Below are 13,081 nucleotides of genomic sequence, written 5' to 3'. Positions count from 1 at the left end.
TCTTCCCTGTGACTTTAGGAGGTGACGGGATGAAGAGCAGATAAAAGCCTCACTCCCCCACTTACCTGCCTTGCAAGTACAAGACCCATCTACAGGTGAGCAGACAGCGTCGTTCTTACAGCCACAGAGAGAGGAGCAGTTTATTCCATAGGTTCCCAGCGGGCACGGGATAGAGCAGTCAATTCCCTAGATGGGCACAGATAGGAAAATGCGTGCAATTTCACTGAATGAAATAAAGCCAACACAAACAAACCAAAATGCACCTTGGCAATGCTAATGATATTCCCTCTCTAATTTTAACACTTGTATTTTTTAAAGTTGCCAAATGCCCCCAGTACACAAATGTTAAAGATTCAAGGGCAATGTTAGCTTGCCTGTTTAGGATTCAGTATTAAATGGCAATCAAAAAAGCCTGCTGCCTTCATGAGCTTCCTTTCCTAGCAAACACACAAAAAAACCTTTTGTCCTTGCTCAGACAAGCAGATATAGAACAATAAACTATCAATTACAGTCAATACATAAATAAACATAAACTATACATTAAATTGCAATGCTTCTTAGCCTTCCTTGTATATATGTAATATGACTGGTGGCTGAAGCAAAGCAACGGGACGCACACTCCGCCTGCAGCATGATTCAATTTATTATCTGACAATAAGCCTAAAACACAGAAGTGGGCTATCAAGGATGGCTGGAGGTCATCGCCTTTAAAAACAGAAGAGACTTGGGGCGTCTGGGTGGCTCAGTTGGTTAAGCATCTGCCTTCGGCTCAGGTCATGATCCCAGGGTCCTGGGATCGACCTGCCTTGGGCTCCCTGATCAGCAGGGAGTCGGTTTCTCTCTCTGCCCTTCCCCCCTGCTCATGCTCTCTCTCTCCCTCTCAAATAAATAAGTAAAATCTTTAAAAATAAATGAAAATAAAAACAGAAGAGACTTAAGACAGAGTAAATCAAGGGCTCCACCAAAGAATATTGACATAGGTTAGAAAAACCTGTAAAGATCCCCTCAACTCTGAGTCTTTATCACCTACTCATCCCACATTACATGCTCTGGAATAATCATCAACATCTTCTTTGGTTAATCCTGTCCTCTTTCAAAAGAGAGAAAATAATCAAGACCAATCTGTTTTCCTTTAAAACAAGGATTCCTAATCTATAGCTAAGAAATCCTGGAAACTAGGCAAAATTCTGCTCAGTTGGCGCACGGGCATATTTGCAAGGTCTAGGTTCTCCAAGGCACTGAAAAACTTCCATACTGCTAACCATCGCACGTAAATATATAATACGTGCGAACTTGATACATGATGTGCCTTCAAATTGCGTGGAGCTGAGACAAAAACTGTTAACAGTAATTACTTGGAAAAGTAATTTCTTTGTTGCCTATAGAATGTAGCAAAATGATTATGTAGGGAAAAAGTAATTATGTAAGGAATAATGAAAGTACATCATATTCCATGACACATATTAATTAAATAATTAATATGAACGCTACATTTATTGTTTTACCAGCCTTCCAGTTATCGTTCTAAGGTAATTCCTTCTGTTTCTTATTAGTACTTTTCAGTCTCTTTCTTGTTAATGATATGACAGATCTTAGCACATTCCCTGTACTTCAGGAAGGGCCCTATATGGTACGTGGTGTCATTGTGCTCCACACGGTACCCCGAGGCTCCTTCCTCCAGAGCCACTCACTTTGAATCCTGGGGCACAGGTGCACTCCCCGGTCACACTGTCACAGTCAGCCCCGTTTTGGCAGCTGCAGATCTGCTGGCAAGCTTCCCCGAAGAATCCAGGAGAACATGTCTCATTGCAGTAGAGTCCTGACCAGCCCGGCTTGCAGGCACACTCTCCAGACATGGGGTGACAGCTGAGAGACACGGATAAAAGGAGAAAGTCACTCCCGGGTGAACATGACACCCAGGGCCCATGCAAATGTTGCTTCAGCCATGAGCAATGAATGGGTGGCTAATTCCATGCACAATAATTTAAACTTCGTTCCCAGGCTTGCTATGATTTAATTAATTGGCTGAAACCCGATAGGTACCACAGAAATGTGGCGTGAAATCAGCATCATGCTCCAACCGGAAGATGATCACAACCGCTTCCTTTTGTCTGAAACTCATTATAGTCTTCATAGGTCGAAAGCACTATAATTCAGTGACAGGTCACCTCGACGAGAGGGTTTAAAGAACAACTCCGTCCGGTGCACACCACCAAATCAGTTAGCCAGGGTTAGGTCCAAGGCACTCCAAAAGCAGCACACTTTCCTTGCCTGTTTCTGTTCTCGAATCTCCGTACCTGGCAGCTGAGCAACCATCTCTACCTGAGGCAGCAGCTGCATGGACCGGCCAGGCAGCCAGCTGTCGTTCCCGAGCAAATGGACACATCAGCTGCGCCGAGAGGCACGCGCTAGGGAGCCTGACCCAAGAGGGCACTCTATGGCACGCAAAACACATGTGCTTCTCACCACAGGGACATCTCAACGATCAAACCAGCTCTGTTCACAGTCAGAAGGCTGTGAAAGACCGTCTTCCTCCCCTGGTGGAGATAAACCCCTCCCAGTAACTACGGCCATCAACAGAATCCACTGTCTCACCCAGCCGTGTGTTAAGTGACTCTTGTCCAGAGACGATCCACGGATTTTCTACTCTTGGAAAGAAGGATTTGTTGGGAGAGGGGAAGGCTGAGATAGAACAGCAGCTCTCCCACCACCTGGGTACCTTAGCGAAAGCACACAACCTCTCCGGCCCGATGTCCTAGTATGTCACAGGTGGGTCTCAGCCACACCCCCGTGGGTGGCACGGTTTGTGCCCCCACTGCAACTGAGCACCCACAAGCAAACGCCTAGGCATCTGTCACAAGCACTACTCAGGGAACACGCTATGAAGACATACCCAGTACCACTCTACATTTAACATGGTTTCTTGGGTATAGAAGGTTTGGATTTGAGGGGCGCCTGGGTGGCTCTGTTGGGTAAGCGTCTGCCATCGGCTCAGGTCATGATCCCCGGGGTCCTGGGATGGAGCCCCATGTCGGGCTCCCTGCAGCGGGGAGTCTGCTTCTCTCTCTCCCTCTCCCTCTGCCCTTCCCCATGCTTGTGCTCACTCTCAGGCTCTCAAATAAAATCTTATAAAAAAAAAAAAAAGGTTTGGATTTAAAAGGCAAGGGTTTGAGTCTCTGATCTCCTTAGACCTACTCAGATCTACTCATCTGCTCCCTCTCCTTGAGCAAACACCCGGCACCTTCAACTCCAACTTGGGCATGTCAAATTCCGAGTCTTAGCTCTTCCTGGCCTTCATTCTTCAGTGTTTACTCTCAATCACCCTGCTGGAGCATTGGCACCACCAGCCACTCAGCTGTTTAAACCAGAAACTTCAGAGTTATTCCCGGGAACTCCTCCCTCATTTCCCATATCCACTTCCTCGCTAGGACCTGATAGCCTGCCTCCAAAATATCCTGCCTCCACCCCATCTCTCCATCCTCACCGTCACCACGCTACCCCACGTCAAGGCCCTCTAACTCGGAAAACCGGGATGGCCTTCCGTCTTGCAACCTCTGCACTCACTCATGCCTTGTCACCTAAAAAGTAGATGCTAGCCTATCACTCTCCTTAAAGCTCTTCAAAAACTCCCCACTACACTGAGAATATAATCTGTGCCGTCTAATACAGCTACAGGGACTGTGTTATCTACTGTCTAAACCAGGACATTTTCAAGAGTGAAGAGGGAGTTATTAGGACCACTGTCCCTAATCCAAACAGTCCCTGTGACCCTAGACACAAAGTCACCCTAAATGCAGTCCACAGGCCATTGTTACCTGGCCACTGCCTACTTCCCAACCCCTTCTCTAGTCATTAGTCTCTCTTTATTACTATGCTCAACTGCAATGGATTTCTTTTAGTTGGGAAAAGCACTGAGTGTTGCCAATATAAGGGCATCACGTGGGCTATTCCATACACCAGGAATACTGCTTCCCCATTCTGGGCCTCTCCATTTTACCCATGTCTTCCTTCCCCTCTAGACCTTGAGCTCCGTGAAGGCAAGAATCCGGCACGTTTTGTTACCCGTGCCCGGCCCACAGTGCACGCACAGCAAACACTGAGTGAGTGAGTTAGGGAAAACGGCATTTAAGGTACAGAGGGATCTGACTCTGAAGTCCTGCTTTCCCACATGGACCTGCTTCGCCCCATATCGCTGAGTCATCCAGCGGCGCTGAATGATAATCTGCACATCTGCATGGAAAGGCAAGCTGTGCCCTAGAATTCGTTTTTAAAATGTCAAAGTTGTGGCTGCACGGGAACCACTCTGAATTGCAGGGAATACTCTCTTACGTGACGTTTCTGGGGATACTGTAAGTCAACCCACAGGCTCGCATAGCAGGTTGCGTTTACCGAGCACTGAATATGTGTTAACGTCATGCTCAGGAATCCGCGTGCGCAGTATTTCATTTAATCCTCAGAAGCCATTCCAAGTGTTGGGTATTGTCCCATTTTATAAATCAGGCAAGAGCGACCTAGAAAGAGTAATTTATTCAAAGCCCAACACAGGTAGTAGAGGAATCAAACCTGAACCTAGATTTATTTGTTTGTTTTTACACCAAAGAAAAAAGGTAGCTTGGTCGCAGCCTGCTAGGAGGGCTAGATATGAAAAAGAATGGCTAAAATGTAGGATTTAGCACCTGTTAGCAGGACCAATAAAAGCCTGTATTGTGCAAAAGCAGAGACAAATTTAAATTTACTTCAGAAAGGTCCTACATTTGAGAAAGGGAAAAGAGATATTTTAAGCGTGGATTGGTTAAAGTAGTTTGCCTTACTTTGACATGCTATTAAAAAAGGACATCTTTTAGTAGAATATATTACTTTACATTAAAAATTAGAAAATCATATTCCTGGTGAAGACACAAATGTTAGACAAAATAGATAATCCGGGCACAGGGAATTGACTAAGCTACAGGCAGACACAGAAATTGATATTCAATGCCCCCCAGTGAATATTAGTGCAACACACTGGTTCTCAGATTGATTGACACCGAAATTAGTGCTCTGCAATTTGTAATTAGATATAGGAAGCCAGAACACTTTGGAGGCATTTGATGGGTTCTCATGCAGGCAGCTTAATTGGTAATGAGATTTACGTGTTGATATTAGAAGCAGCAGATTGGAGGCTGAAGGGTAACACACTCCTACTCATTTTCTTTCTGAAGAACAGGTTGCTTTGTGCATATGAAAATAGGGTGATACCCACATAGGAATACCTATCACTTCATACACATATACAACTAGATATAAACATTCTAGTAAATTTTTCAATTTAAGAGTTGAATTATTATGAGTCCAATACAATATTGGCTAAAATAGAACGAGTCATCGAACTTCCTTTCATTCATTTCCTTAGGTGTTATTAATGCTCAAATGTAATGACAATTACGTGGCATTTGTAAATAGGCACATCCTGATTGCCCACAGCTATTAAATGTCCTTGTTAACAAGAGCTAATATACATCTCCCATGCGGAATCTTAATAAATCTCGAATTTTATTTTGCTCCTCTAAACCATTTCCACCATAAAAGTTAGTTTTTGGCTGAAAAGTACAGGTCACGGTGAATGTCTTCAGGCTCTATAATAGCACTATGATCGAATACACGAATATCCTTTAAATATATTTAAATTAATTTCAACCCCATGATAGATTGCAAAAGTAAAAATGGCTACGAATTCTTGGCAACTCCTACCAGGAGGTGGAGTGTTTTGAACCTGTAGTTGGTTGCGTGACCTGTTTCATCCACAGGGACAATACCAAACACGACATAACCAAAGGTTTGAAACATGTTTGCATGTCAGCGTTTTCTCCGTTTCTTGCTGCTTTTGGAAGCCAGTCCTCATGACAAGAAGCCCAGGCTAATGTGCTAGCTGCTAAAGGCATGTGGTTCAGGCACCCATCAACCAGCCAGATGCTGGACAAGTGAGGGCGGAATTCTAGAACCATCTACCTCTAGCTGATCTGCTAGCTGAATACAGGGAGGAAAGCAGAAGAACTACCAAGCTTAGTCAAGCAAAAAACCAACTGCTAATAAATAATCATTGTCTTATACCACTGTTTGCAGTGGGTTTTTTTTTTTAATGCAGCAAAAGCTAATGGATACAAACCCATAACCCAGCTATGTGGCTGCAAAATACGTCAATATGTACATTCATATAACTCAATGTTTACCTAACGACAATATAAACTAATAGTCTGCATTGCGTAAGTTATCTCAGTAATTAAAATGAAAGGTTTTAGGATAAAAACACATCATGAATTACATAATAGAAATCTGCACTTGCTCGATTAAATGGTAAAATGAACAAGCTGTATTTTTCAATTAATACAAAGATTCTATTATGCCTTTTGGTTCAAAGGAATCTTGTGTTTCTAGGAACTTCACATTGAAGTTTAAGGTACAAGAATCAGGTGGATGGCTCCAATTGTGAATTCAACAAGACAGAGTCATATCATCAACACTGAACTGGTTTTAGAAGAAATTTGCAAAGCTAATTTTTAAATTTTATTTATTTATTTATTTGCAAAAGCTACTTTTTAAAAATGAACGTTCAGGGAAGCACTTCCTAGGTCAATTGGTTTTAATCTGATTATTTGTTATACATTATTAGACAGATTTTAGTGTTCTTTTGATCTATGTGATTGTCAATTTCCCGTACTTCTTCGGTAAAGCATACATGCTTACATACATGTGACCTACGTCAAAATTATCATAGTATCGATGCCAGTCAAATAGCTGTCCACGGGGACCTTGCCACTATGAACATGGTACATAATTCCAACCAAGATTCTCTCTGTGTCTCCAATTCTTCTCGTAACACAACTCCTTTGCATAGGTTTATTCATCTATTTGCTGTGAGGCTGCATACAGTGAAACAGCACTCTGATATTAAAAAGTTCTTGGCTGTCACTACACGAGGCTTACCTTTTGCTGGGACAGGCCTTAAACACCACAGGAAAAGTAGCCAAACTCATGACTTGTTCCTAATCCTGCCAGCTCCTTAAACGTCGGAGAGTTGAAAAACAAACAAAACCCTGCAGAGGTGATTCATTTTCACTCCCCAAAGGTTTACTTAACCTTGTCATGTAAAGAGTGGCAATATTTTCCAATGAGGAAAACCAAAGTTGATTAAAGCACCTTTGCAAAGTTGCTTGAGATACATTAAGAATGCACTTCTTTGATATATCCCGGTAAAATGTATTCCAAGTATGCATGCATGCACACAAAGACACACACACACACACACACTTTCATGGTACAAAGTCCGTTTTTTTTGTTCCTAAAGATGGCTTAAAGAAGAGACCAACCACAGGCTTTTGTTTACATTTAACTTTTGTGCTTTTGAGGATTTGCAGGGGCCACAAGTTATCTTTCAGAAGCATAAATGAAGTTAACAGCTGTGCTGAATGCAATTAAGTAATTCTTGTAACATGTGAACTGCGACACAATGCACTACATTTTTGCCAGACCCAACTTTTCCAGGAGTCTGCAAATGGGGCCCAGAATTCTAAGTGATATGTATCTGGTCCTTCAGGGAGAGAGAGGAAGGAGGGGGGGTGGAAAGGTATTTTCAGGGACAGACAAGGTACAGTAGGGTGGGTGGGGACCATGGTTTCCTGTTCTTAAATTCTTTGAGAGATTTTTGGGCTAAAAGACCCCCGTGAGTTTTATGTCAGAGTAATCAATTTTGAAAACATATTTCACATGTGACAGCCACATGTGAAACCCTTATATAAAACTTCCACCAATACACTTCCTTTCTACACAGATGTGCTGTCAAGTCAAAGATGCTGCAGTGAGAATTGTTTTTGTGATATTTTCACACACTAAACTGGGCTTAACTCATGTCTCTCATTGTATCTTTGCTTCTAAGGGAATGCCACAGATCCCTCTCTTAGGGCAATGTTCTACTAACCCCAGCAAATTTAATGTTTGGCAGTGACCATTCATCGAGAATAGAAAGAAGTTGTCCATGGACTTGGTGGTTCCTCCCCAGGATGGCCCAGAGGCAGGAAGGCTCTCAGGGCGGGCATCTGTCTGGCAATCCGTCCATCCAAACAGTGGACACTGCCGTTCAAACTTTAACGGGGCACATCCTTCCAAGGTGGCCAACCCTCACCTATGAGTGTTGTCCAGGTGGCAGGGACACCGCTTGTCACATCTGATGCCGTAGAGCCCTTCTGGACACAGGCGTGCCTCACAGTGCTCACCAGCAAAACCCGCTTCGCAGAGGCATGAGCCGCTCACGTGATAGCATTTCCCTCCGTTGACACACTGGCAGGTCTCAGCACAGCGAACTCCGTATGTGCCAACACGACACTCGTCCTGGCACCTACCACGCAGGGAGCGGGAGCAGAAGATAGATTAGGTAATGTCATGTACAAATACACAGTCCATTCAGATAGGCTTTGTGATGTATAAACTGGAAGTGTTTTTGGCATTGGCTGTATTTCTTAGTGATGGTCCCATTGACGGGTATAAAAGCAGTACTCTGAATCACTCTGGCTACAGGCAATAGTAATGGCAGTATGACCTATTCAAAGGAATAACAAAAACAAAACCAAATAAAATTATGGACTTGGCACAGGAAGCACGTTTTACACCTAGTGCTTTGCTTGCTAAGGGTATACATCCATGCTCGTATGTACATACCAGAAAGATACCAGGAGATACCAGAAAAGGGAGAAGAGTGATGGCCCAAATGAGGAAATTAAAATACACGCTTTCCCTGTTTCAAAGAGAAAACTTCGTAGCAAATTTCCAACAATGTTAATTCTCTTGGCTTTCATGGTGACTTGAATATTTAATCTCAGCCATGTGTCTGCTCTTTTCAAAGCTGAATGACAAAAATTGCTCCTCATTTAGAAAGTTATATATTTAATAAACAAAGTCCTCTTTAGATTTGAGAAGTCAGAACTATTGCAATCAGGTTTCTTCGATTCCACCTGGGGAACTCTTGTCAGGGGGTGTATGGACACGTGGAGTTTCCTAGCACAGCATTTTTATTAAGGGGGATACTGTCCTCTGTTTATAAAAAGGGCTGACAAATGGCAAGGAAAAAATATCAGGTCTCAAAAATTCACGTTATCTTTTAAAAAATGACATTAGAGTCTGGTCCCGGAGCCAGGACAGGCTCTGGATAAGTTGGATCAGGTGTGCAGCTAAGCGGCTGGAAGGAACCGTGATGGTGAAGAGAAAATTATCATCACTCCATAGAATGCATGACCAGTTGTCAGGCCAGCCAAGTTTCTTTGACCTGGCAAGGTGACTTCACGGAGCCTCCTGCAACAGAAGGAGCCCTTCCTGCCAAAGGAGAGGGAGACAGGGTCTCATCTAGCAGAGCGCCTGCCATAAGTACGATACAATTTATGGGTAGGAATCAGCAGACACTTTCCATGTGGCTCTCCAGTCACGCCAGACTCATGGTCGGAAATGTAGGTCAGCACTGCATTTTTTCAGCTCAGTATAATGCAAGCAGCAAGTGCATAATAATGAATTCAAGGATACCTAAAGGCAGTAGCAAAGGGGCTAAAAAGCAAACATTTTCCACAAGGCTTTGCATATTTTTAATAATAGGGTGTGATTAGTAACAATACCAAGTTTGGATGGGATTCTATTTAAATGGAGAAGCTAAATCTTGAGATCCCTTTGACTCTTCTCTGGTTAACCCTGGCTCTAGCATATAGTTAATGTGATAGAGACAAGGGAAGGGGCTTCTTGTAAACTCGGTTCCACCCGATGCTTAAGACATCTTTACATGCGTTTGTCAATAGGCAAAATGTTCAAGTCAACTGCTCAACAAACCATTAGCAAAGTTCTGTAGTAGCCACCTACCATTTAGTATAAAATCAGATGTGTGCTTTAAAATTACACAGGAGTATACCTATTTTTAGACCAGAGTATTTTTAAAAGGCACTCTATTTTTAACTTGTAAGAAGTCTAAATAAGCCAAGTCACTTAGTTTATTCCTTAAAGATGTGAACTTTAGAGAAAGAACTACTGAGGTATAATCATTGGGCCTGGTCATGGCTCTGCTGAAGGCTGGTAAGATCTTTGCAGCCTGTCTGTCCAGATCTTCTCGTGATTCAGTACCAAAAAGGAAACGATAAACAAGGTAAAATAACATTGCTTTCTCTCTCGTATGGATTTGAAAACAAACCCAACTGTTAAGCTTTGGGATCCACGATTTCAACTTAGTAAAAAGCTTGGCTCTAAAAGTGGGTGAACCGAGTATAGATCGGAAGCCTGGAAAAACGTCTGCTGCCAAATGACAGGCAAGCAGAGTGTCTATTTTATCCTATCTTGGCAGAGACTTCCTTTTCTTTGGGAAAACAAAATCCATAATAGCTGGTCCTGACCCACATTTACCTTTCGAACCTATAATAAAACATACTACTAGTTTGTATTATAAATGGCAAAAAGCCATTTGAATTTCCCTTATAAAGTAGCCAGTGCATAAAGCTTGATTCATATTCTCATTTCCTTTTCATCAGAGTTGCACATGTAAGAAAATCCTGTTAATAATAGTGATGTCTACTTCCATCTACCAAACCAAGGTGGTAAGATATCTTTCTAGAAATAGACTTTTTCCATCTCAAAAATAAAAGCAGGGGTGCCTGGGTGGCTCAGTTGGTTAAGCATCTGCTTTCGCTCAGGTCATGATCTCAGAGTCCTGGGATCGAGTCTTGCGTTGGGCTCCCTGCTCAGCGGGGAATCTGCTTCTCCCTCTCTCTTCCTCTGCCCTCCACCCCGAGCTCATGCTCTCTCTCTTGCACATGCACTATCTCTCTCTCTCTCAAATAAATAAAAAGCAAAAAATCTTTAAAAAAAAACAACAGTAATTGTAAAGTAGCTTATACCTTTCAGGTTAGCAGAGTTAAAAGTCTTTGTCTAACAGACTTATCTCCCTTTTTGGCCCCTTTATCCAAAAGAGCATTATTTCTCAGTGAATTTTAAGCCCTTTATGTTGTTTATGTGGTCCCAGGCAGAACAACAACAAAAAAGCTATCCTAGGAATTAGTAAAAGAGGTAATAGATTTTCTTACGAGAGAAGGCAGAGAGGCTATTAAAGATAGAGCAAAAAATATCAGCCGCAGTGGAAATATATATATATATATATATATATATATATATGCACACACACATATTTTTTTGTTTGTTTTTATTATTTTTTTATTTTTGTTTTTGAATAATGCTCTGGAATTAGAAAAAAATGGATAAGCTTTAAGTAGAGATAATAAAATATGACACCAATTCCCAAACCAATGAGGGTCACAGGCTTGTTTTAATAACATTTCGATTATTATGTTGTATCTTATTACAAATGGATGGAAAGGGAAGGAAGTTAGCATACAAAGGGTGGCAGCTCCTTTCTCCCTGGTCCTTTTGAGCATGTCCCTCCCCACAGTGCCTGGAATAAATGGGCCAAACAAACCATGATTTAGTGTGAAAGAATCACATTCCTCATTAAACCTGGGCTCGATGGATCTGCTGCCTGCCTTTCAAGCATCTGGAACTGCTGCTCTGGGGGAAACAGAAAAAGTGCTGGAAAATAGCCAACTTTTCCACAATCCTAGATTCAGGAAAGTTCCCCCATTGGAGACCAATGCTGCATCCCCCCAGTTCCTGTCTGTCAGGTCTGACTTTACCTCCTTTGACCCTCATTCCTTTTTCACTTGCAGGTTCTATGGAACACAGGCATGGCCAGACCGTCCTGCCTTCGCCTTAACAGGGAGCATGCCTGAGGCACAGATCTCTCCCTCCAGCTCACTCTTAGGGAGCACCAGTTACGTGCCTGGACCCCAAAGGCCTGAGCAATTCCATGGCAACCCATTAGCATGAAGAACACTCTGTTAACCCCTTCAGAGGAATTTCTGTGAGGCTCTGGAAACCACCCTCTCTTCCCTCTTGCTTGACCGTGCCACATTACATTTCCCCACCACAATGTCCTCTCAACCTTTCCACAAACCCCCAAGACTGTTATTTGGGCATCCCATGAGCTGCTCTGCCTGCCTACAAGGTGTCTGTTTTGTTTGTCCTGTCTTCACTCTGGCTGGGAGGGCCGTCCCCACATCCTGGGAATGCTTTGTTCGTAGCTGCCTGAGGTGCTACCTGCCCCTTCGGGGAGCAGTGCTCTGGTCTAACCTCAGGGATCGAGTTCCGCTGACTTCTCAAAACAGGGAAACGCCAAGACCCCAGGCCCTCAAAGCTGCCTTCACCACACCTCCTGCCACAAACTGCCCCATAGCTACTCATTTTTCCCTATCGTAGTGATGAATGTGCATGTTGTCAGTGTGTGCGTGTGTGTGTGTCTAGAACCCAGATGGGGATGGTATAATTGAAAACAGAAATCATGTCGTCGGTTCACTGGCAAAACAATAGTTATCAGAACAACGACTCAAGAAGAAGTTTCCTCTTCACTTCCCTGTGTCTTTCTCTGGCTCCTTGCCCTCCTTGCCTTAATCTGAAATTCACCTGGAAATCAGCTGTTACTCTCCTTCCCTGCATTCTAAGTCCGGTAACTATAAGCTTGCCTTACATGTTTGTTGTTTTCTGTGTTGCCTCAAGTTTGAGACTTAAACTGTGAGAGGATAAGAAAAACAATTATACATCTGATCCTCGAATAACACGGGTTTGGACTGTACAAGGTCACTTGCATGCAGACTTTTTTTGATACATGCGGTACTGTGAATATATTTTGTCTTCCTTATGATTCTCTTAACATTTTCTTTTCTCCAGCTCACTTTATTGTAAGAATACAGTATATAATACATATAACATACAAAATATGTGCTAATTGACTGTCTATATTATCAGGAAGGCTTCCTAAACAGTTTTGGGGGAGACAAAGTTACCTGTGATTTTTGACTACATGGGGGGTCAGTGCCCCAAACCCCTGAGTTTTTCAAGGGTCAACTGTATTTAATTTTTAGTGCCCTGAAATATTAGACAAAGCTATTATTTGGGATTCTGCTTGGTCCCATGCCTCTCCTTTCCCGACCCATCTTTCTAAATAAAATAGTAAGTCCAGAACTCATCTAAC

General features: G+C 42.8%; 1 protein-coding gene across 1 annotated transcript in view; it reads right to left on the bottom strand.

Moving 5' to 3' along the window:
• Positions 1–13,081, bottom strand: part of MEGF10 (multiple EGF like domains 10) — a 118,797-nt gene that overhangs the window by 35,835 nt on the left and 69,881 nt on the right. Inside the window, exons 8-10 of the mRNA XM_021701919.1 lie at positions 8,159–8,371; positions 1,692–1,866; positions 66–186 (exon numbers count right to left, since the gene is read on the bottom strand). Of these exons, the coding sequence (XP_021557594.1) occupies positions 66–186; positions 1,692–1,866; positions 8,159–8,371 (509 nt within the window). The remainder of the gene's footprint in view (positions 1–65; positions 187–1,691; positions 1,867–8,158; positions 8,372–13,081) is intronic.

The sequence above is a fragment of the Neomonachus schauinslandi genome, chromosome 7, assembly GCF_002201575.2.
Source record: "Neomonachus schauinslandi chromosome 7, ASM220157v2, whole genome shotgun sequence".
NCBI lineage: Eukaryota > Metazoa > Chordata > Mammalia > Carnivora > Phocidae > Neomonachus > Neomonachus schauinslandi.
This window is presented reverse-complemented; position numbering and strand designations above follow the sequence as displayed.